We start from the raw sequence: 24,615 nt of genomic DNA, 5'->3' as shown, positions 1-24,615 counted from the left end.
TTTGGCTTGGTGTCAGTTTTTGTCTGCTGTGCTCCTGTGAAGCACCTTGGGACATAAGAAATAGGAGCAGGAGTAGGCCATTTGGCCCCTCGAGCATGTTCCGGTTTACTATAAAAGCATGATATAAATACAAGTTGTTGAGTCTACATATCCTTAACATCAGCTTGGCCTAGAGACGTGTTTTAATGGGGAAGTTTATAGTTACTGCTTATAACAATTTAAACTCTAACAGTAGTTCTGAATGATGGGGATATTGGCAAACAATTTAAAACTGGGGCAGAAGGATGTTATAGTGTGGTGAAATGCAAATTTGCACCTGTGCTACCCCGCTCTAAACCATGTCACATGACAAGCAATGATTAGATTTAGGCGCTTTCATTAAGTTGAGTGGGAGGAAATGGCAGAGGCAGCTGTTCGCAACCAAGGCCTAGATTTGATCCTTCACTCTGCTTAGCCACATCCCTAAGAGCAGCCACCGACAAAGGCTGGACAGTTCCCCGAAAAGAAGGTGCACTGCATTTTCCAAGTAACTTGCATGCATCTCGTATTGGGGCTTTCGGAGCTACATAGCAAGAATCCTGGGAGCAGGACACCCAGCAAGCTCAAGGTTACAATTTGCATCCTGCAATGGGGGAGGGAGGGAGCGGAAAAAGAGAAAAATTAGAGAAAAGGAAAATCGACTCTTGTATGTATAACAACAAAAGACATGGGGGAGACGAAAAAGGAGAGAAAGAAAAGACAGCCTCAAAGTTTTAAGTAGTTAAAGCTCAGTGTTTTAAATTCTCACCTAGGTTGATATGTTACCAATTTTCACCTTTTACTTTGGCTACTTTTTTGTACCCATCTTCCTCAGCTAGCAGAATAGACTGCAAACCTGCTTCCCACCCCTTCAATCCACGATGTAGGAGGGGCATTAAAGCTGCCATGCTGTATATATGGTAAAACTTCAGCCTTGGTGGTGAATGTCTCAGTGGAATGCAGTGACAAATGTATGCCTCTGTAGTTTTTACACTTTTTAGCGTTCTAACCAGTGTATAATTGATTGGAATGTCAGCCACGGTTCATTTGGTCGCACTCTCGCCTCTGAATCAGAAGGCCGTGGCCTCAGGACCGAAGACATAAGAAAAAACTTTTTCACACAGCAAGTGGTTAGGATCAGGAATGCACAGCCTGAAAGACTGCTTTCAAAAGGGAGTTGGATAGCACCTGAAAGAAAAATGTTTGCAGGGCTACGGGGAAAGGGCAGGGGAGTGGGGCTAGCTGATGTGCTCTTGCAGAGAGCTGGCACACGGGCTCATCGGACTGAATGGCTGCCTTCCGTGCTGTAACCATTCTATGATTCCAGAGACTGGAGCACAAAAATCTACTGAGGGAATGCTGCACTGTCGGAGGTGCCGTCTTTCGGATGAGACATTAAACCGAGGCCCCATCTGCCCTCTCAGGTGGACGTAAAAGATTCATTGACTGTAAAGTGTTTTGGGACATCCTGAGGTTGCGAAAGGCACTATATAAATGCAAGCCTTTCTTTTGAAAGGGGGTGAAAATTGAATTTTGCTCTTCTTCCCCCGCTCCCCTCCACCGAAAAGAAAAAAAAAAGACTTGCATTCTATATAATGCCTTTCGCGGCCATGGGATGAAGTACTTTTGAAGTGTAGTCACTGTTGGAATATTGGGAACATGGCAGCCAATTTGCGCACAGCAAGCTCTCACAAACAGCAATATGCCAATAACCATATAACCTGTTTCGTGAGGTATATTGGGGGATAAATATTGGCCAGGACACTGGGGACAACTCCCCTGCTCTTCTTCAAAATAGTGCCGTGAGATCTGTTACATCCACCTAAGAGAGAGCAGACAGGGCCTTGGTTTAACGTCTCATCCAAAATACAGCACCTCCAACAGTGCAACACTCCCTCTGTACTGCACTGAAGTGTCAGCCTAGATATTTGTGGTCAAATGTCGAGAGTGGGACTTGAACCCACAACCTTCTGACTCAGAGGTGAGAATGTTACCCATTGAGCCATGCCTTGACGCTCACGGGAGATTAACCACGGGAAATTAATGAACTGAATTTATGGAGTGATGTATAAGAATTTAAAACCTGCAATTAAAAAGCTAGTATCAGTAATGGTGACCATGAAACTTGTTGGAAAAACCAAACTGGTTCACTAATATGCTTTGGGAAGGAAATCTGCTGCCATTACCCGGTCTGGGCCTATATGTGACTCCAAACCCACAGCAATGTGGTCGACTCTTAACTGCCCTCTGACATGCCTTAGCAAGGACTCAGTTGTACCAAACCGCTACGACATAGTCAGGGGTACCTTCACCACAAGGACTGCAGTGGTTCAAGAAGGCGGCTCACCACCACCTTCTCAAAGGCAACTAGGGATGGGCAATAAATGCCGGCCTTGCCAGCGATGCCCACATCATGTGAACGAATAAATTAAAAAAAATATTTCTAAAAAATAAATCAAAATTAGGTTTTTGATTTACATCCAAATATGATGATTTAGGGAGTGAAATGCAGTTCTCGTGGTAATTTTGTTATGAGAATGTAGATAGTTTGTGTAAGCTTCTATTCCTTTTGTGATGATTCTTACATATTTTTATGCCTGAACTCTGGGTTTCAATGGTACGAATCACAGGGGTGCTGCACATCACGTTTTAAAGTAATTTTCAGATTGTGATGTGTTTTAATAGAAAATGTGTAGCTTTTAGAGGTAGTGTAATTTTGGATTGATTTTTTTTTTCTATTAATATACAAGCGTTGATATAGCAGATTTGTCAGGTTGCAGACCGAGATACCAACTGCTCTATAACTGTAGATCAGATCCGTATACCTGTATATACATTAACATTTGAAACCATGTCTGATGTGCAACTGTCTCATAAGACTTTATTACAGTGGGTTTGCTTTCTTAGTCTTAAATTGTGGATGACCTCAAATGTGATAAACGTGAGGTTTAATAATTCGCAAGACACATTTTAAAATACATTTAAGTTCAGCATGTGAGGAATGGTTAGAGTTGTGTCTCTTCAAATGAAGACAGACTGGGGATCATATGGTATCTGTCAGTGTGCTGCTACGTCAAATATATGTTGGCATATGCACCTAGAGTGAAATGTTAATACTTTAGGAGGAAATTAAAGGGATATAGACAGGCTATGAGTGGGAAAAAATTTGGCAGATGGAGTATAATGTGGGAAAATGTGAGGTTATCCACCTTGGCAGAAAAAAATAGAAAAGCAAATGATAATTTAAATGGAGAAAAATTGCAAAGTGCAATACAGAGGGACCTGGGGGTCCTTATGCATGAAACGCAAAAGTTAGTATGCAGGTACAGTAAGTACTCAGGAAGGCAAATTGAATGTTGGCCTTTATTGCAAGGGGGATAGAGTATAAAAGCATAGAAGACCTGCTACAACTGTACAGGGTATTGGTGAGGCCACACCTAGAGTACTGTGTGCAGTTTTGGTCTCCGTATTTAAGGAAGGATATACTTGCATTGGAGGCTGTTCAGAAAATGTTCACTAGGTTGATTCTGGAGACGAGAGGGTTGACTTATGAAGATAGGTTGGGCCTATACTCATTGGAGTTCAGAAGAATGAGAGGTGATCTTATCGAAACATATAAGATAATGAGTGGGCTCAACAAAGTGGATGCAGAGAGGATATTTCCACTCATAGGGGAAACTAAAACTAGGGGACTGAGAATAAGGGGCTGCCCATTTAAAACTGAGATAAGGAGGGATTCCTTCTCTGAGGGTTGTAAATCTACGGAATGCTCTGCCCTTTCCCAGAGAGCTGTGGAGGCTGGGTCATTGAATATATTTAAGGTGGAGATAGACAGATTTTTGAGCGATAAGGGAATAAAGGTTTGTGGGGAGCGGGCAGGGAAGTGGAGCTGAGTCCATGATCAGATCAGCCATGATATTAAATGGCGGAGCAGGCTCGAGGGGCCAAATGGCCTACTCCTGCTCCTATTTCTTATGTTCTTATGTAAAGAGATTCTTGATCTGAGATTTCCCCGATTGTAACAATTTGATCTGAAAGCTGAATCTTGTATCCAAATGCATACTGTTCGAAGTATCATTTTCAGCCTCTTCATTCTAAAAACTGCGCAACGGTGCATTTAAAAAGTTTTAATGCATTACATTGTCTTGATTATAATACCCTGGAATTTGCAGAAACACCTTTATGTCTGTACATTTTCTCTTTTTACTAATAAATGCACTAAGCTTTCTTGGAAAGCCAAGAATGCTGTATTTAGTATTTGAGTGGTGTTCAGAAATTTCAAAAATGAAAACTGTTCATTAAAGCATAGGGTTAAAGCTATCAAAATGAATGCCATTATTATGAATCTGTCCCCATTGGGTTTTTGACTTGGCAAAAGAAGGTAACCCTACATAAATGAGGAGCGTGGATTGTCCAAAGTCATTAACTAAAACCTCCGTAACCCGGTGACCAATACACCCCCAAGCTGGGGTTGCCAACCCCCCAGGATTGCCCTGGAGGGCCAACCAAGTATTTACGTTGTGCAATCTACAGTAAGATCGCAAAACCACCGTATTGGTTGGAACAGATTGGCAACCGCGGTGATTGCAACTTGCCAGCCGATTTGGCACTGTGAAAAGAGGGCATGAGTGAAACTTTGTATTATTTTAAACTGCTGCCAACGGGCCAAGAACTGCGCAGAGGCATTGTGCGCAGAATGCTTCTATGCAGCTTCTGGTTTATTGGCAGAACATAAGAACTTGGAGCAGGAATAGGCCATATGGCCTCTCGAGCTTGCTCTGCCATTCAATAAGATCATAGCTGATCTGATCTTGGCCTCAATTCTACTTTCCTGTGCGCTTCCCGTAACCCTTGACTCCCTTATAGTTCAAGAATCTGTCTCTCTCAGCATTGAATATATTCAATGACTCAGCCTCCACAGCTCTCTGGGTGGGGTAGAGAATTCCAAAGATTCACGGCCGCCAGAGAAGAAATTCCTCCTCATCTCCATCTTAAATTGAGACCATCTGATCTGATCTGCCTCCACGAGTTCCCTTCCTTCACTTAGCCCACAGGGCCAAACTTCATCTGTCGCTCCCACCTGCCCTAGCCCTAAACTCATATCTTTCTCCAGTTTCTCTTTGATCTCCCCTCTTAATCTCTCCAAACTCATCTTATCCATCAGACCCACTTCCTGCTCTCTTGACCCTATTCCCACAAACTGCTGACCACCCAACTTCCTTTTTTGGCTCCCATGTTAGCCGACATTGTTAATGGTTCTCTCTCCTCCGATACTATTCCCCTCTCCTTCAAATCTGCTGTCATCACCCCTCTCCTCAAAAAAAAACAACCCTTGACCCCACTTTGCTTGCGAGCTATTGCCCCATCTCCAACCCCCCTTTCCTGTCCATGTTGTTGCTGCCCAAATCCGTGATCATCTTTTGATGAATTCAATGTTTAAATCCCTTCAATCTGGCTTCTGCTCTCATCAAAGTCACAAATTCCATCCTTTGTGACTGTGACAAAGGTAACCTATCCCTCCTCGTCCTTCTGGACCTATCTGCAGCCTTTGACACAGTTGACCACTCCATCCTCCTCCAATGCCTCTCCACCAATGTCCAGCTAAGTGGGACTGCACTTGCCTGGATGCATTTTTATCTATCGAATCGTAGCCAGAAAATCTCCTGCAATGGCTTCTCTTCCCACTCTTGCATCGTTACCTCTGGTATCCCCCAAGGATCTGTCCTTGGTTCTTGGTCTTATTTCTCATCTACACGCTGCCCTTTGGTGATATCATCCGAAAACACGGAGTCAGTTTCCACATGTACACTGATGACAGCCAGCTCTACCTCTCCACCACTTCTGTCGACCCCTGCTTGGTATCTAAATTGTTAGACTGCTTTTCTGACATCCAGTACTGGATGAGCAGAAATTTTCTCCAATTAAATATTGGGAAGATCGAAGCCATTATCTTTGATCCCTGCCACAAAATGCGTTCCCTAACCACTGACTCCATCCCTCTCCCTAGCATCAATCTGAGGGTGAACAAGACTGTTCGCAACCTAGGTGTCACATTTGACCCTGAAATAAGTTTCCAGCCACATATCCGCGGCATAACTAAAACCGCCTTTTTCCACCTCCGTAACATTGCTCGCCTCTGCCCCTGCCTCAGCTCTTCTGCTGCTGAAACCCTCATCCATGCCTTTGTTACCTCTAGATTTGACTACTCCAACTCACTCCTGGCCGGCCTCCCACATTCCACACTACATAAACTTGAAGTCATCCAAAACTCAGCAGCCCGTGTACTAACCCGCATCAAGTCAAGATCGCCCATCACCCCTGTGCTTTCTGATCTACATTGGCTCCCAGTTAAATAACGTGTTGATTTCAAAATTCTCATCCTTGTTTACAAATCACTCCATGGCTTTGCCCCTCTGTAATCTCTATAATTTTTTCAGCCTTACAACCCCACAAGATGTCTGCGCTCCTCAAATTCTGGTCTTTTGAACATCCCTCATTATAACTGTTCAAGCATTGGTGGACGTGCCTTCAGTTGCTTGGGCCCTGAGCTCTGGAACTCCTCCCTAAACCTCTAGGCCTCTCTACCTCTTTCCTCCTTTAAGACGCTCCTTAAAACCTACCTCATTAAACAAGCTTTTGGTCATCTGCCTTAATTTCTTCTGTGGCTCGGTGTCAAATTTATCTGTTTGTCTTGTAACACTGTTGTGAAGCACCTTGGAACATTTTACTATGTTAAAGGCGCTATATAAATAAAAGTTATTATTAATAATAAATGGGCGACCCCTGATTCTGAAACTATGCCCCCTAGTTCCAGATTCCCCAAGGGGAAACATCATCTCAGTATCTACCCTGTGAATCCCTTTCAGAATCTGATATGTTTCAATAAGATCACCTTTCATTGTTTTAAACTACAATGAGTACAGGCTCAACCTCTCCTCATAAGACAACCCTTAGTCCCAGGAATCAACCTAGTGAACCTTCTCTGAACTGCCTCCAATGCAGGTATATCCCGTCAAATTTTTATCACATATAACTCCTGTGAAGCGCCTTGGGACGTTTCACTACGTTAAAGGTGCTATTTAAGTACAAAGTTGTTGTTGTTGTAAATAAAGAGACCAAAACTGTATGCAGTACTCTAGGCAGCGGTCGCGCCCTAAATTTAATCGTGCAATGCTTATAATATATATGTGACTAAGACTGGGGATGTATTTTGGGTTAAATTGGCAGGTTTTTTTTTTGAAGTGTATGTCCCTTTAAGACTTCAGGAGCTTCTTGTGCATTGCACACCAAGATGGTGGAGGGTCTTTTTTGCCGCCAAATTTTAATGACTCCACTCGGGCCGGAGTGAGAAACATTTGAAAACATTGAAAAAAAATCCATGTCCACGAGATCCAAAGATAAACGAGAAAACTTGCGAGCTGACTGAGCGTTTAATGGCAAAGCGGTGGGGAAGCGCGTCCTGCGAATTTGCCGCTACCAAATTGCAAATTTCTGCTGTTCGCCTCTGCAGGGCAAAAAAAAAATTCCCGGAAGAATAATCAGCTTTTTAAAAAAAAAAAATTAGCAATAATCCCGAGGGAGTCGGCCCGTCTAAATTTCTTTACCTCCCCCCCCAAAAAAAAGACACACACACACACACAAATGAATATGCCGATTAGAAATGCGGAGTTGCTTTTTTTTTTCCTTTCACGCGACGTCGGAGGCGCAACCGAACGTGCTGTGACCGTCCAACGGATGGGCGGGGCGGTTCGGGCCTGACGGACAGGGCGGGCCGACCAATGGGCGGGCGGGTTGTTTTTCAAACCTGCCAACCGGCTGGCGGACGGCGGCGGGCCGTCCAATCGGCGCGGGGGAAAGGGGCGGTACCTGAGAGCCAGGCTAGGTTGCGGTGTGTGTTTTTTTTCCGCTTCTTTTATCTCCAGTTGCCCATTTTCCCCATTACACCGAAGGGGGGGAAATTCAGTGAGAATTTCTCTTCTAATTTCTTTTTTTTTGTGGAAAAACACACCACCTTTCGGACCCGCGGCTTTTTTTTTTGGCGTGTGTGACTAAAAAAAACCACGCAGCAGATTATTTTCGTTTTTTTTAATAATATATTTGGTTTGAGGGGAAGGGGGTTTAAGCAATTGGCCGTTTGAGCGTTTTGCGAGCGGCGAAGCCTGAGGCCTGCAACATTTTTGGGTTGATTTTCTTTTTTTTTTTAAAAACATTTTATTTTTTTTCAACGGGGAGGGGGGGGGGGGAAAGAAAAACAATCTCTGGGTTTTAATTCTTCGAAAAAAAACCTTTTTCGCTTCTCCCCTTAGCCGAAGAGATGTCGAGACCTGTCAGGTTCGTATGTAGTGCATTTTAATCGATGTCTTAGCTCTGCTGGAGAGGCATTGCCATTATTTTTTTAATCTCACCCAGGTATTGTTTCTTAAAGCGGGACAGCACTGGCAGAAAATGCCAAAGCCTTCCTCCTCCTGTGTGTGTGTTTCTGTGTGGTGTAGCAGCCTCCCAAAATGGGTCTTTTTTGCAGTTTAAGGCCAACAATATATATTGTAGACATTATTGCAACCTTCATTTTCATCTCTGGATTAAAATCACAAAGTGCTTCTCCCACCATCTAAAACCCGAATATTTTAATGGCATTTTGCACAGTTGCCGAAGTGCCATGTACTGTATTCAGTTTGCACTGAACTATGTAAGCCCTAACTATGGACATTAGGATTGTACTGGAATTACAATTTTTTTTTAAGTTAATATTTTTTTGGGGGGAAGGGGTGAAAATCTAAGTGTACTGTTGCAAGCGTCTGTGCTCTTGAGTTGACCAGAACAGCCAACGATCTAATTAAAATTGTTTGAATTTAAATCGTTTATAATCATTTAAGGGAATTGATACCATGATCACACTTTCCACGTTTTGATGTGATACTTTGCTATATGCAAAATGTATTTACTTATGCATGTCAGTATATATTTTACACAATATTTGTGGGATTTCTTTTTAACTCAGTAACTGGGAGTATTATTCCTTGTAAGATTTATTGAGCCAAGTCAGTATCTGCGTCTCCATTTTGAATTGTGTCCTGTAAAAGACATGTGGTTTCTGGGAAGTTGGAGGAACAAGTGGGCTCATGCTGAGACTGCATTCCACATACTGTTCTGAATCCCTTGTGAAGTAAATAGGAAACTTAAGTCTTTTAAGTCAAGTGATGGCAATCACTGGTACACAAACTTCCTGAGGAACTGTAATCATGGCAGACTTATTTAAATGAAAATAAATTACATTTATAACTAGTAGTCTCTCTCTTTGGGGCTTGAGTTCTGAGTCTGACTGGAAATGAGCAAAGGATGTGTTTGGGGAGAGAGGCTAGCCATAGTTCCAGGTGCATTTATTTTCAAGACGGTGGATCCAGAATACAGGCAAGCTCATTTTGAGAGGGAAAAAAGTTACCAATGTTACTTGAAATCTATCAGTGACATTTACATTTTTGGCAGGATAATGATTTTAGGTCATATTTTTGGGCATTCAAAGTGGCGAATTGTTATAATTCAGAATGCAAATAGAGGATTTTGAATTTAAACTGCGAGCAGTTTATGGTTATTCTTCTTGTCTCCCTCCGCCCCAATCCAAGAAGGGCACTTGACCTGTTCCTCTGCAAATATTATTGTGCAATAGAGAGTACCAGAACTGGTTCGTTACAAAAATCTACAGTTATTGTTGTTGTTTATTGAAGTTGTGGGAGTGTGCAATGATTAATGTTTCCAAAATAACTTTAATCCTAAAATGTCATCACAATTCTAGCCATTTTGGTAGTAAGTGGACTTGCAGCAAATAATATTTTCCATTATTTTTCTCAGGAATAGGAAGGTCATTGACTACTCACAGTTTGAAGACTCTGATGGTATGTACTATGCATGAAATCAGGTAATTTTAAGTGGTTTGTCTTGTGAACTTAAAAAAAGAATTGCCCCTAATTTCTTGAGGGTGCTAATTTAAATTGTAGTATATTTTCATGGCACCATCCACTCAACAGCAGCTTGCATTTATTATATAGTGTCTTTAGCATGGTAAAACGTCCCAAGGTACTTCATAGGAACGTTATCAAATAAAATGTGACACCGAGCCACATGAGATATTGGGACAGGAGAGGTAGGTTTTAAGGAGTGTCTTAATGGAGGAGAGAGAGGTTTAGGGAGGGAATTCAAGAGCTTATGGCCTAGGCTGCTGAGGACACGGCCGCCGCTGGAACATAAGAAATAGGAACAGGAGTAGGCCATCCAGCCCCTCAAACCTGCTCCGCCATTCAATAAGATCATGGCTGATCTGATCATGGACTCAGCTCCACTTCCCTGCCTGCTCCCCATAACCCCTTATCCACTTATCGTTTAAGAAACTGTCTATTTCTGTCTTAAATTTATTCAATGTCCCAGCTTCCACAGCTTTCTGAGGCAGTGAATTCCACAGATTTACAACCCTCAGAAGAAATTTCTCCTCGTCTCTGTTTTAAAATGGGCAGCCCTTTATTCTAAGATCATGCCCTCTTATTCTAGTCTTCTCCATCAGTGGACACATCCTCTCTGTATCCACCTTGTCAAGCCCCATCATAATCTTATACGTTTCGAAAGGATCACCTCTCATTCTTCTGAATTCCAATGAGTAGAGGCCCAACCTACTCAACCTTTCTTCATAAGTCAACCCCTCATCCCCAGAATCAACCGAGTGAACCTTCTCTGAACTGCCTCCAAAGCAAATATATCCTTTTGTAAATATGGAAACCAAAACTGCACGCAGTATTCCAGGTGTGGCCTCACCAATACCTTGTATAGCTGGAGCAAGAGTTCCCTGCTTTTATACTCCATCCCCTTTGCAATAAAGGCCAAGATACAATCAGGGATGCGCCAAAGACTAGAATTGGAGGACCGTAGAGTTCTCGGAGGATTGTAGGCAATGTTCCCTGTACTTTTTGGGGGGGGGAAACACGGCCCATTCAAAATACCACGCACGCACAGTTTTTCTATATAAAATCGGGCTGGGTGGGACCCCTGGAGTGCTGCACGGCTGTGCAGCTTAAGGGGAACATTGGTTGTAGGACTAGAGGGGCAAGGCCGAGGAGGGATTTGAAAACGACGAAAATTTTAAAATCGAGGCATGAAGGACCAGTAGCTACTGTAGGTCAGCGAGCACAAGGGTGATGGGTGAACGGAAGTTGGTGCGAGCTAAGACACGGGCAGCAGAGTTATGGATGAGCTCAAGTTTATGGAGGGTAGAAGATGGGAGGCCGACCAAGAGAGCATTGGTATAGTCAAGTCTAGAGGTAACAAAGGCATGGATGTGGGTTTCATAACTAGTGAGTGGAGGCTAGGGCAGAGACAGGTGATGTTACGGTGGAAGTAGGTGGACTTGGCGATGGAGCAGATGTGTGGTTGGACGCTCCTCTCTGGATCAAATACGACACCAGTACTGGATGTAGGGCAAGCAGTGAGACATATCAGACTGGAATGGTTGTGTAGAGCTGTGTATCATCAGCGTATATGTGGAACCTGACCGTGTGTTTTTGGATGATGCCCCCGAGGGGCAGCGTGTAGATGAGAAATATGATTGGGCCAAGGATAGATCCTTGGAGGACTCTAAAAGTAACAGTGCAGGAGCGGGAAGAGAAACCATTGCAGGTGATTCTCTGGCTACGGGGGGATAGATAAGAATGGAATCCGACAAGGGCAGTCCCACCCAGCTGGGTGACTGAGAACAGTTGGGAGGTGGATGGTGTGTCAATGGCTGCAGACCGGTCGAGAAGGATGACTCGTTCACAGTCATGTCATAGATGTAATTTGTAACATTGATACAGACGGTTTTCAAGACTGTGGCAGGGTCCACTGATCGGAGGGATTCAAAGATGGAGTGGTGGGATACGAATTTGGGAGGTGACATCATGTTCAAGGACTTCGATTGGGGAAATGAGGTTGAAGATGTGGCGGTAGCTTGCAATGACAAAAGGGTCAAGGGTGGGTTTTTTTTTGAGGAGAGGGGTGATGACAGCATATTTGAAGAAGAGGGAGACAGTACCTGAGGAGAGGGAGGGAGCCGTTAACAATATCCGCTAGCATGGGGACCAGGAAAATAAATCTCTTTCTCTCTCTCTCTCTCTCTCTCTCTCCTTCTCTCCCTCTCTCCCCCCCAACCCTCCCCATACACACAGCTTGACAGTCTGGAAGAGCAAATGCCCAGGTGCAGGAGTAGGCCATTCGGCCCTTCGAGCGTGCACCACCATTCATCTGATCATGCATTTCAGTACCCCTTTCCTGCTTTCTCTCCATACCCGTTGATCCCTTTAGTCGTGAGGGCACATCTAACTCCCTTTTGAATATATCTAATGAACTGGCCCCAACAACTTCCTGTGGTAGAAAATTCCACATGCCCACAACTCTGAGTGAAGAAGTTTCTCCTCATCTCAGTCCTAAATGGCTTACCCCTTATCCATATCCACCTACACACTGATGCAAAAACAATAGAATATTGTGTTGGCCGGTAGTAATCATGACTGTGTACTTATTTTTTGGCAGTCTTCTCAGCTAATTGTGATTGTTCCAAATGTCTCTGTAAAGCAATCTCTACCTTTGTAGTTATGAGTGTTCTGTTTGACTGGGTTTTCCATCAATGGGAGTAAAAGCAGGCTAAGTAGAATGAAGATTAATGACAAACCTGCTTTCAAATTGGCACTGGCAAAGCAGTATCTATAGGATATTGCCAACCCTGTTTGTCATTTCTTCAATGAATTTAATATTTTACTAGCTGAGCTCTTAGATTGTGCATTTATATAAAAGAAAAGAAAGACTAGCATATATAGCACCTTCCAAGACCACGGGACGTCTCAAAAGTGCTTTACAGCCAATTAAGTATTTTGGAGTGTAGTCACTATTGTAATGTAGGAAACACGGCAGCCAATTTGCATGCAGCAAGCTCTCTTGAACAGCAGTGTGATAATGACCAGATTGTTACATTGATTGAGGGATAAATATTGACCAGAACACCGGTGATAACTCCCCTGCTCTTCTTCGAAATAATGCCATGGGAATTTTACATCCACCTGAGAGCAGGCGGGATCTCGGTTAAACGACTCATCCAAAAGACTGCCCCTCCGACAGTGCAGCAATCCCTCAGCATTGCACTGAAGTTTTGTGTTCAAGGCCCTGGAGGTGAACTTGAAGTCACAACCTTCTGACTCTAGAGGCGAGGGTGTTACTCACCTGAGCTGCAGCTGACACTAAAAATGAATGAAGTGTCCAGAATGAATAAAATTAATTTTAGTACTGATCTATATTTCTGTTTGGAGTTGTGAAAAAATTTTTATTTTAAAAACTTCTGTTCAGATCAACCAAATAGGTGCTTATTTTGATCTTTTACTATCCAGCTTGATTGGTATGTATGCATCTAAATTTCTTGTAAGTTTTTTCATTTGGAATGAGTATTTTGAGTTAGATGGCTGATTCAAGGCAGTAATACATCTTGGGACTTGGGTAGGTTTTCATATCTGAACTACTTTGTTATAGAAAATAGGTGCAGGAGTAGGCCATTCGGCCCTTCGAGCCTGCACCACCATTCAATATGATCATGGCTGATCATTCACCTCAGTACCCCTTTCCTGCTTTCTCTCCATACCCCTTGATCCCTTTAGCCGTAAGGGCCATATCTAACACCCTCTTGAATATATCCAATGAACTGGCATCAACAACTCTGCGGTAGGGAATTCCACAGGTTAACAAATCTGAGTGAAGAAGTTTCTCCTCATCTCAGTCCTAAATGGCTTACCCCTTATCCTTAGACTGTGTCCCCTGGTTCTGGACTTCCCGAACATCGGGAACATTCTTCCTGCATCTAACCTGTCCAGTCCCACCAGAATTTTATATGTTTCTATGAGATCCCCTCTCATCCTTCTAAACTCCAGTGAATACAGGCCCAGTCGATCCAGTCTCTCCTCATATGTCAGTCCTGCCATCCCGAGAGTCAGTCTGGTGAACCTTCGCTGCACTCCCTCAATAGCAAGAATGTCCTTCCTCAGATTAGGAATACTGGACACAATATTCCAGATGAGGCCTCACCAAGGCCCTGTACAACTGCAGTAAGACCTCCCTGCTCCTATACTCAAATCCCCTAGCTATGAAGGCCAACATACGGTTTGCCACCTTCACCGCCTGCTGAACCTGCATGCCAACTTTCAATGACTGATGAACCATGACATCAAGGTCTCGTTGCACCTCCACTTTTCCTAATCTGCCGCCATTCAGATAATGTTCTGCCTCCGTGTTTTTACCACCAAAGTGGATAACCTCACATTTATCCACATTATACTGCATCTGCCATGCATTTGCCCACTCACCTAACCTGTCCAAGTCACCCTGCAGCATCTTATCATCCTCCTCACAGCTCACACTACCACCCAGCTTAGTGTCACCTGCAAACTTGGAGATATTACACTCAATTCCTTCATCTAAATCATTAATGTAAATAACTGCGGTCCCAGCACTGAGCCCTGCGGCACCCCACTAGTCACTGCCTGCTCTTCTGAAAAGGACCCGTTTATCCTGACTCGCTGCTTCCTGTCTGCCAACCAGTTCTCTATCCACGTCAGGACATTACCCCCAATATCATGTGCTTTAATTTTGCACATCAATCTCTTGCATGGGACCTTGTCAAAAGCCTTTTGAAAGTCCAAATACACCACATCCACTGGTTCTCCCTTGTCCACTCTACTAGTTATATCCTCAAAAAATTCCAGAAGATTTGTCAAGCATGATTTCCCTTTCATAAATCCATGCTGACTTCGACTGATCCTGTCACTGCTTTCCAAATGCGCTGCCATTACATCTTTAATAATTGATTCCAACATTTTCCCCACTACTGATGTCAGGCTAACCGGTCTATAGTTGCCCGTTTTCTCTCTCCCTCCTTTTATCTTGTATTCATTGTTGCCTTATGAGGACGTGCAGTAATGGGAATGGTCCTGCGCAGGCCCCTCACCGGTTTTTCCATTTAAATATCACGTGTGCGCAGACATTGGGACAGCACATTAAAAGAAACGGGCCGCACAGAGCAAAGCACAGCTTACAGGGAACATTGCTTGTATTGTGCATTGATTTCTAATTTGAAGTGCACTAGTGGCTCAGTACAGTAGTACATAATGGTCTGGATTTTGCGGTCAGTGGCCAAGGAATGGCACTTGACGTTCATTATGCTTGAAGCTGCCCACAGACTTTTCGCCGGGTTTTGCATGGCAACTTAGGGTTATTGGAAATCCTTTGCAGCGGTTTGCCCTCTACAAAGGATCTGTGTCGTGTGAGAGCAGGGCAGGCACCAGCATGTCCTTTCAACCGATCAGATTGAAGAATCCTCACTGACACGCAGTGTCTAAATTAGAATATTTAATTCAATCTAAAATCATGCACAGATAGTGAGAGGGAATGAAAGATGAGATTAAGGGAGAGATAAGAATTTTTTTTTAAAGATAATTAAAAAAAAATCCCAGTAATAATTAAATTCTGAAGGAGTGTGACTCCACATTTGTAAACTCACATTTTCAGGGCTAAAGAAGTTTTGCAGTTATAAGATGTAAAAATAAAATTAGAGGGAACATTGGTGGGTAGAATCTCTGGACGAGGTTCTCGTATGGCGAAGCTTGTGGAGGAACTTACGGATTTCCGCATTTTATTGCACATGAGTGGATGCTAGAAGATGCTGTCTGATTTACTCCATAATAATGGTGAGCACTGATACTTCACCGTTATTTCTATCGCAAAATCCAGGCCGGTATGTTTACTCATTGGCCCACATAGACCGAGAATACCATGTTGGCTGATCTCGAGCAGGTTTGTCCTGCCATTTGACAGTTGACCTCCAGTCCATGGGTGAGGAGGGAACAATTGGCCAGAATCCTTGATTCTGATTGCTATCCAGTCACCTTGTTGGTAGTGTTTACATGTGGTTGTCGTACAAGAACAGGATCGTGTATGGTTGTGAAATCCTCTTGTGGTTGAATAGCCTGCCTGTACTTATTGTCCTGACTTGTACATCGTAGGTTGCAAGGAGTTTTGCTCCCTGCAAAACCATATCCCAGTGGAGTCAATGCTTTCAAGAGAAGAATGGTTAAAAAGTAAAAATTGATCAGGGTGTGGGGAAATGTTCCCTCTAATCATTTTTGGGTGCGTAGCCCCTTTAACGGGCTGCATGGCTCATTTAAATTCCACGCATGCGCGGTTTTTCTGTTTAATAGTTGCTAGTTGGCCTGCGCGGGACCTCCATTGGTGCTTAATGGGAACATTGGTGTGGGGGCAATGTACTGATTAGGATGTAATTGTTAATCCTGGTTTGTAAACAGTATTAAATGACAGCACAGTCACAAAAATTAAACAGTCCTTGGAGTGATCTTGAGGCTCTACTGATTGTGGTTTAACTTGCTCATGTATGGTTTACAGTAATGTAATCACACGTTTGATTCAACCCATCTTAGTTGGCCTGGCAACTGACTGCAACTCTGTCCCAGTTGCTCTCTCTTCCCACTTGCTTCTCTCCTGCGTCAAATTAATTTATCTTCATTTCTGACCCCCCCTCTTATTCTCAATTCCTTTATTTGTTTTTCTGATAATTCAAAGTATTTCTAGAACTCTGTGTAACCAGCAGGTTCAGTAAGATTGAGCTGCTAACATTTATCTATAGCAGTTCCCACCTCCCTGCATCATTAGACACTTATTTTTAAAAGTTAACAGCACTAGGATGCTGTAGGTATGGAAAAGAAAACCAGTGATGCAACAAGCAATCTCATGAAGGCAGTTTGTTATTGCAGGCTGCTTTCCGAGTGCTTCATTTCTATCCATGTGTCATCTTTACTATATTTGCTTGCTTCTGTGGCATATTTATGTTTTGGACAGGAACTAACTGGATCTGACTGATCCCCAATAGCGTTGCACTGGCTACCAGTCTTTGGATGTTGTCTCACGTTCTTGTATAATAGGATATTATTCTTCTCCTCCAGCCTGGTAAACTGCGTCATTTTGGTTTGTCATAGTGGATGTAGGGAATTGGGGGAAGTAGCAATATTAACCAGAATCTTTGCTTGCAGATGAAGCTTATGGAAGAGATTCGCCCCCTCCGGCGAAGCGAGCACGGGCATCTCCCAGGGAAGGAAAAAACAAACGAAAGACTGCAAAAAATGCACGAGATGAAAGGTAACATTTACTGGAACTCCTTCAATGTCCGTATTTTGGTTTTAAAGGATTATCTTGTACATTTTTGATTGCATCGTGTGGGTACATGGCTTGGTGTAGAAGACTGCCTTTAATTTCTGACTTCAGGTCAGATTCTTTTCAGGTATAGAAAATGTTATGCCGTGGCTTGTAGCTTCTTATTGTTGGGCAGCAGTGCTATTGTTAAACATGTTGACTATGCTCTGAGGCACAAGTTTAAATTCAACTCTAGAAAGCAAAATGAAGGCATCAGCATCTTGGCTGCTTTGTCAACTGTACACCCTTGACCTGAATGGCCACAAAAGAGGCTTTCAAGTTGAATAGGTGGATTACATGAAGTAGCAATTGGGCATTGGCTGCTTGAAACCCCGTTCATCATGGGTTAATTCCCAGAACCAAGGATTTATTTTGTTGTCACAATGCATCATTTGTCAAAGTTGAGAACAGTTGCAGCTATTTATATCTTATATATATCGTATTGGCATGTATTCTCATTTATTTGGCAGTGAGGAATCAGACGACAAGCTGTATGAGAAGGACCTGAAGGCTGCCATTGCATTGTCCAAGAAGGAGACATCCCATTCACCTGGTGGGTTTACATTAAACTGTATGGTACAGGTTAAAGGTCAGGCCGAAGGAAGCAACCTCATGTAAGTGCAGTTGTATGTCTCGCAGCTCTACATTTGTAGGTATTGATTATTCCTGGCGGCTCATATGCCTACATGTTGTAATGAATCTGATCAGCTGGTGATGGGACTTCTGAAGGGGAAAGAAAGTCTTGGAACACTAGTGTCCCACCAGCCAATCAATCGAACGTCAATAATGTCAAACTAAGACAGTCTGTCATCCTTGGCTGGTGGTTTTTAACAGCAAAACTGAAGGAACTTGAGGTAAATAAATGATTTAAAAATTAAATTTAAAAAAAAGCTGGCAATAGGAGATTAAAAAATGAGATGTGACTGTTTTTATCTGGCACTCAAACATTGTTGAATGCAGTTTCCTGTCTCTGTCGGCGTCTTAGCTCATTCAGATACAGAATTCTAGCAGGTAGGAATTTCTAGTCTGTAGAAATTTAGCAAATGGAAAACACCTTAATCTGAAATCTTGAGACTATACCTTTTACGAAAGGTGTTTTGTGCCAAAACATAGTGGTAAGTTTACGTTAGGTGACTGCTTTCCTATAGCCACAGATAGCTCCGAACTCTTGCCTCTCTCTGCTTGAAATTCAAGCACAGTAAAACTTACAGATTTGCTACAATTTTTTTTTTAAGATCATTGGGATAATTGTCATCGGCAGAAAATCATGGAAGTCAAATTATAAAAGTTGAAAGGTCGCAAAATAGGACATGACAGCTGTAGTTTTCTGTGCGAGTGGTTTTAAATATATCATGTATATGTGTCTTGGTTTATCTCTGTGGTGATTGATTGTGCCTTTGTATGCTTGTTCTATTTTTCTTTGTGTTGTTTATCATACTATTTTTCAAGTCTTGAATGATTTGACCCGATTTTTGAATCAACAAGTGCTGGTGCATCTTGGAACACTTAATGCATGGTGAAGAGATGCAATGTTTTATTTTCCCTACTCTGCTTGGTTCCAGATTAGCGACAGAGGGTAGGATGAGAATGGCGCTATCATCGAGGATGGTATTGCACTTCTTGGTGGCCAGAGGGGGGCGGTCAGGCTAAATATTGTACTGAATGTAGACCACTTTCCCAGATTGTCGATTATAGATCGGTTAGTTTAGAAATGATTTGTTCCTTCCATCGGACTCGACTGTTAGTGGATTGTTTTGGCCTGTGAACTTCGACAGAGGTGTAGCTGCAGGGAAGAAGGTGTTCTATCAGTCTTTGTTCCTTTTACCTTCTCCCTTCCCTCCACCTACCGCTGTAAAAATAATAATCACCATTGATCTGTGCTACATTTAGCAACGAGGCTGCGACATGGTCTCGATTTCAGTGTTCGATGACCTGATTTAGCATTCTTTGCCTGGCTGTCATGAACCATCTGCAGGTGTAGTTCCTGAAGTGATGCTCAGTCCAGTTTGCTTTCGTAAGAATGTTCTGTAATTTACTTTCAGACGAGGACATGGGGAGTGAGGATGACTTGGACCATGGTGACAGCGATTATGAGGCTTCCAAGAAAAAGGGCAAAAAAGGAAAAAAGACTAAAGCAGAGAAGAAAGAGAAAAGGACACCCAAAAAGCCCAGGAAAGCAGCCGAAGGTAAGTTGCACCTTGTGTTTGGAGATGAGGAAATGGGATAAAGAGAGTGATGTTGTTGACAGTGCCTGAGAATTCTGAGACGAAAGGAGGGAGGAACTAAAGCCGGAAAGAGAAAAGGACATCTCAAAAATTTGGGGAAAGGGCCGCAGGTAGATTGTGTCATGGAATGCCCATCAGTTATGGTTCTTGTGAAGGTTGGACTAAGAATGTGTGCAAAGGCTTTTGGTGGAAGGCAGGGCACTTTCCACGATATCTGAATTTAAAGTGCGATTTACTTATATTGCATGCATAGGTAACAGCTTATTATACAAAAATACAACCTTGTATGTAGAGCAAGGTTAGTTAGTTGAAGGCTTAGCCCAGATTTGTTGGTTGTAAAAGCTCTACCCTGACTATCATTAACCCATATCCTGTCCTCACCTGTCATGACCCTCCTATCTCGTAGGGGCTTACTGTGTAGTTACAAGAGCAGAAACCCTCAGATTTTATTCCTGTGCCTAGTCCTCGGATGCTGGCCAAACAAAAACTCCAAGCAAATCAAAGGATCTACATGGTCTGTAAAGCTCAATGGTATGTTGCCTGAAAATCAAGACCATTTGGGCAAGTTTGGAAACTTGGTGTCAGAAGTGCAATTTCATTGGTTAATTTTGTTTTCTTCCGTTGCCCAGTTAGCCATTCCACTCTTCGTGCATGGGGTCAGAGCCTGCGCGGGTCCACCACAGCAAAGGTTAACATTGCCATTGCCCCTGCGTCCATACTTGCACAGTTCCAACAGGAGTCACTGGACAATCATTAGGAGCGGGAAACTTCTGTCTGCTGTCCCTCAGCACGTCCCACATCTGATCTCTGACCCACTCCAACACCATTAGATAGATCAGGAGCTGTTCTACTGTGCAAGGTCGTACGAGTGTAAGGACTATCAAACGGATAGTTACTTTTTTCTTTTTCCCCCCATCGTTATCTGGCCAAACACCTGGGTGGAGCTCCCACTGTCTGCCAGTGACACTGTAGGCGGGTAGATAGGGGCGTTTGAGAACAACCTAGTGACCGCACTTTTTCTTTTGGCTCACCCACGTGCTAAGTTTGATAATTCAGCAGGGATCATGTGTGTGTTCTGGAATTGTGCTACTGTGATTTGCACTGCTGCACAGAGTTCCTATTGAAAATCGTAATGGTCCACAGTAATTGAATAATAATGAAGACATGCGGGGCTGTAATTGGGGGCAGGTCGCAGGCTGTCGTTTCAGCTTACTGTTCATTGGTTTATGAAAAATCCACGCCGGAGCTATACTGCATCATCGGTCTTTTACGTTGCTGCTTCAGACCATGTTTTATAGCCGTTGGATGGGAATGTAGTCAATTTTCTGCAGGTGGCAATTAGAAGCTGGCCATGTGAGTGTCCTGCAGGATAGGTACATAAGTATAATTATATTTAAGTATCGTTATTTTCAAAGCAGTTAGTCAAATGACAAAAATCATTCATACTCATAACTTTGTGTGTGTGTATAATAATTTTTGGCAACGCGGCATTTTGTTCTTCTTTCTGGGTGCCTGGAATTGCTGCTTAAAGGATAACTCCAGTCTCCAAACAACTTCTATTTTGAAGAAGGTAATTATAGTAAGTACTTGCCTGTAGATGTGTCCCAGGGTATGTATGTTCTTCTCTTTCCTCCCTATCACTCCTCCCCCCACCCCCTACAAATCATGCCCTGAACTTTATCTCCTTTCTTGCCTTCCCATTTTGAAGGTGGGTACGGTTCCATCGCAACGATACGTCAGCAGCAAAATCATTGGCCGTGTCTAACTTCTGATACATCAGGAAGGACATTGCAATGAAGCCTGATGCTGGCTATCATCAGCTGATGTCCACATGTGCATTCTCCAGCAATGGTTAATGAATAGTGATTGGCGCAATTGCCCTTTTCCCCCCTCCCTCGATTTCATTTCTTGCACCCTGCCCCCAACCCTCCGAACCCATGGACGCCAAAGCCTAGTATTGTGGTTGAGATTAATGAACTCACCGCAGACAAAGGAGCCAACCTGCAATCTTCCACAGGTGCACTCACCTTCTAGCACTGGGCTCCGTTTGTTCCATTTATTTTCAGGCTTGATTTATAAGCAGTTGTAATAAAAACTGCAGAAACACTCATTTTGTTGGACTGCTGATGATTGCGGAAATAAACCCATTGCTAGGAAACCGAGGTGGTTAAATTGTAGTTCTGTTTTTCTCCTCGTACACCATGTGAAGGAGCACTTCACAACTGACTTAATTTTCTGTGTTTATTTCTGTAAACTGTTGGAAAAAATTGTATACCTGGGACATTATCAGGGCTGTACTTATCCAGTAACTAGATCCTAGCATTAATTCCATTCTTTTCAAACCTATAATTTTAAAGTTTCAATTTTAAGTTTTTCACTTGGCTGGTAATGGCCATTAGTCTGTAGGAATCTGTCACTACTTGTATATCCTGGTACATCACGCTGCTACTTTGTTAACTACCTACAGACTGATCCTGCTTTATTTTTTTTCCAATTAAATGCATCATAATTTTTTGTTGGAAGATTCTTTTAACGCTCTGGGCAAAATAGTGGACGGCATCCCAAGTGTGCAGTGCGTTCTCTTGCGGCTTTTGTTTACAACTGTTTTGAGTTGTTGATGGCATGAATCCAGAAGCCATTGTTAATTTGTTCTTCAATGATCTGTGTCCTGTTGTGAGCAATCTTGTTTTGATCAGTGCTAGTCACATGGCTGTTTTATATGTTAATGATGCCAGCTAGCATTGGCCAATGGTAATTATGACTATTCTGACTGTGCCACTTTGAACAATCAGTACTGTTATTGGTCCCTAGGAAGCACAAACTGATTTCCGTGGTAACCTTTTGAGACAGATGGTTGGTCCTTGTGACTGGGACATCATGTCGCTCATTGGTTCTTGCCTTTTTTGAGCTACAGTATATTTTTTAAACCTTCAATGTGTTATCAATATGAATTGGGAGGGCATTGTTCAATATTTTTCATAGAATTTTGAAATAGGCACGTGATCAACAATCACATATTGGACAATACATAAAAACAAAGACTTGGATTTATATAGCGCCTTTCACGACCACCATACATCTCAAAGCACTTTACAGTCAATGAAATACTTTATGGAGCGTAGTCACTGTTGTAATGTAGGAAACGCGGTAGCCAATTTGCGCACAGCAATGTGATAATGATCAGATAATTTTTTTTTTTTGTTAGGATGTTTGAGGGATCAATATTGTCCAGAACACGAGGGAAATAGTGCCCATGGAATCTTTTACGTTCACTTGAGAGATCAGACAGAGCCTCAGTTTAACGCCTCATTTGATAGACGGCACCACCGACAGTTCAGTGCTTCCCTCAGCACTGCACTGCTTCCCTCAGCACTGCACTGTAGTGTCAGCCTAGATTTTTTTTTGTGCTTGAGTCTCTGGAATGGGACTTGAACCCACAACCTTCTGTCTCAAGACAAGAGTGCTATCCACTGAGCCACAGTAAATACTTATGATTTTGTCCTTGAGCAATGTCACAAGAGATGAACATGTTTAAACTGCTCCGTGCTCTGATCAGACCCTCAATGTTGTGCTTGGTTCTGGTCACTAAGACACAAGGGAGACATCCAAGCCCTGGAGACAGTGTAGTGAAGACTGATTCTTGGCATCAGCGAACTGAGTTATAAAGACTATAAAAACATCAAAGGAGGTGCACAGAGAGGCTTTCAGTGGCGGGTATAGAACAGAGAAACCCAGAACATGACTTCAAATTAAATTGACCAGTAAGAGCATGGGTTCAATTTAACAAATGGGGACATTGAGGACCAACATCAGGCCATTCTTCACACACAGTAGCCAACATCTGGGATGGACTTCTGAGTAGATGGAGGTAAAAACCATGAATACGTCTAGAAAACAGATGGTGTAATTGGGAGAGGGAGAATGGCAGCTTCTTTCTGGACAGATGAACTAGCATAGACTTCCTCTTACCTTATCTGCCGAGTAAATTAGTGATTTTTATATTTACTGTCTTTATGGGTATATTGTGAACACTATCGGCTTTAGAAATGCCAATTTAAATATATTTTCACTTGAGCCACTTGTATCTTTCTTCCTGCCTCCATTTTCTGCTGATTGCCTTTTCACCCCATCTCTTCTGAAAGCATTGACATTTTACCAGGTTATAGCTCCAGACATTCAAGCCTTTCCTCCTGTCCTCGGCCTCTGCCCAGATGCATAGTTCTGGGGTCACTGTTTAGTGATTAGGTGAGGACCCTGATCGTTACCTCCCTATCCTGGGGATTGATGCCATTGGTTGAGCTCTACTCTTGCCCCTGATGAGCTGAGCTGAGTGACAACAGACTGGGAATTGATCCTTGAGAATGTTCTGGTCTGTCTTGCTCAGCTTTTTATCCTCCAATTCTATAGAGGATAACGTGGCCACGCGCAAAACTGTCTTGATCTGCAAACCCCCCCCCCCCCGTTTCTTCCACTAGAGCTTCCCCTTCACTAAATCAGGGCCTGTGCAGCTATCTGTTGTGCCCTTTTTTTTCCCATTCCTGGGATGTGGGCGTCACTGGCAAGGCCAGCATTTATTGCCCACCCCTAATTGCCCTTGAGAAGCTGGTGGTGAGCCGCCACCTTGAACCTGCAGTCCGTGTGGTGAAGGTACTCCCACAGTGCTGTTGGGGAGGGAGTTCCAGTATTTTGGATGATGAAGGAATGGCGATATATTTCCATGTCAGGATGATGTGTAACTTGGAGGGGACCTTGCAGGTGATCGTGTTGCCATGCGCCCGCTGTCCATGTCCTTCTAGATAGTAGAGGTCAACTTTGGCGAGTTGCTGCAGTGCATCTTGTAGATGGTACACACTGCAGCCACAGTGCACCGATGGTGGAGGGAGTGAATGTTTGAAGTGGTGGATGGGGTGCCAATCAAGCGGGCTGCTTTGTCCTGGATGGTGTTGAGCTTCTCGTGTTGTTGGAGCTGCACTCATCCGGGCAAGTGGAGAGTATTCTATCACACCCCTGACTTATGCCTTGTAGATAGTGGAAAGGCTTTGGGGAGTTAAAAGGTGAGACACTCGCAGCCGAATGCCCAGCCTCTGACCTGCTCTTGTTGCCACACTATTTA

General features: G+C 43.2%; 1 protein-coding gene across 3 annotated transcripts in view; it reads left to right on the top strand.

Annotated features, from left to right (window-relative positions):
• The first annotated feature begins 7,919 nt into the window (after nucleotides 1–7,919).
• The window catches only part of nucks1a (nuclear casein kinase and cyclin-dependent kinase substrate 1a), a 106,160-nt gene continuing 89,464 nt past the window's right edge, over nucleotides 7,920–24,615 (top strand). The window contains exons 1-5 of one of the 3 annotated variants that reach the window (XM_070859083.1): nucleotides 7,920–8,349; nucleotides 9,865–9,908; nucleotides 17,118–17,223; nucleotides 17,748–17,830; nucleotides 19,320–19,463. In XM_070859083.1, the coding sequence (XP_070715184.1) occupies nucleotides 8,333–8,349; nucleotides 9,865–9,908; nucleotides 17,118–17,223; nucleotides 17,748–17,830; nucleotides 19,320–19,463 (394 nt within the window). In that variant the 5' untranslated portion in view covers nucleotides 7,920–8,332. Of the gene's footprint in view, nucleotides 8,350–9,864; nucleotides 9,932–17,117; nucleotides 17,224–17,747; nucleotides 17,831–19,319; nucleotides 19,464–24,615 lie in introns of those variants that run through there. The other 2 variants (XM_070859081.1, XM_070859082.1) reach the window with 2 other exon arrangements.

This window comes from Pristiophorus japonicus, chromosome 17, assembly GCF_044704955.1.
Source record: "Pristiophorus japonicus isolate sPriJap1 chromosome 17, sPriJap1.hap1, whole genome shotgun sequence".
Classification (NCBI taxonomy): domain Eukaryota; kingdom Metazoa; phylum Chordata; class Chondrichthyes; family Pristiophoridae; genus Pristiophorus; species Pristiophorus japonicus.
This window is presented reverse-complemented; position numbering and strand designations above follow the sequence as displayed.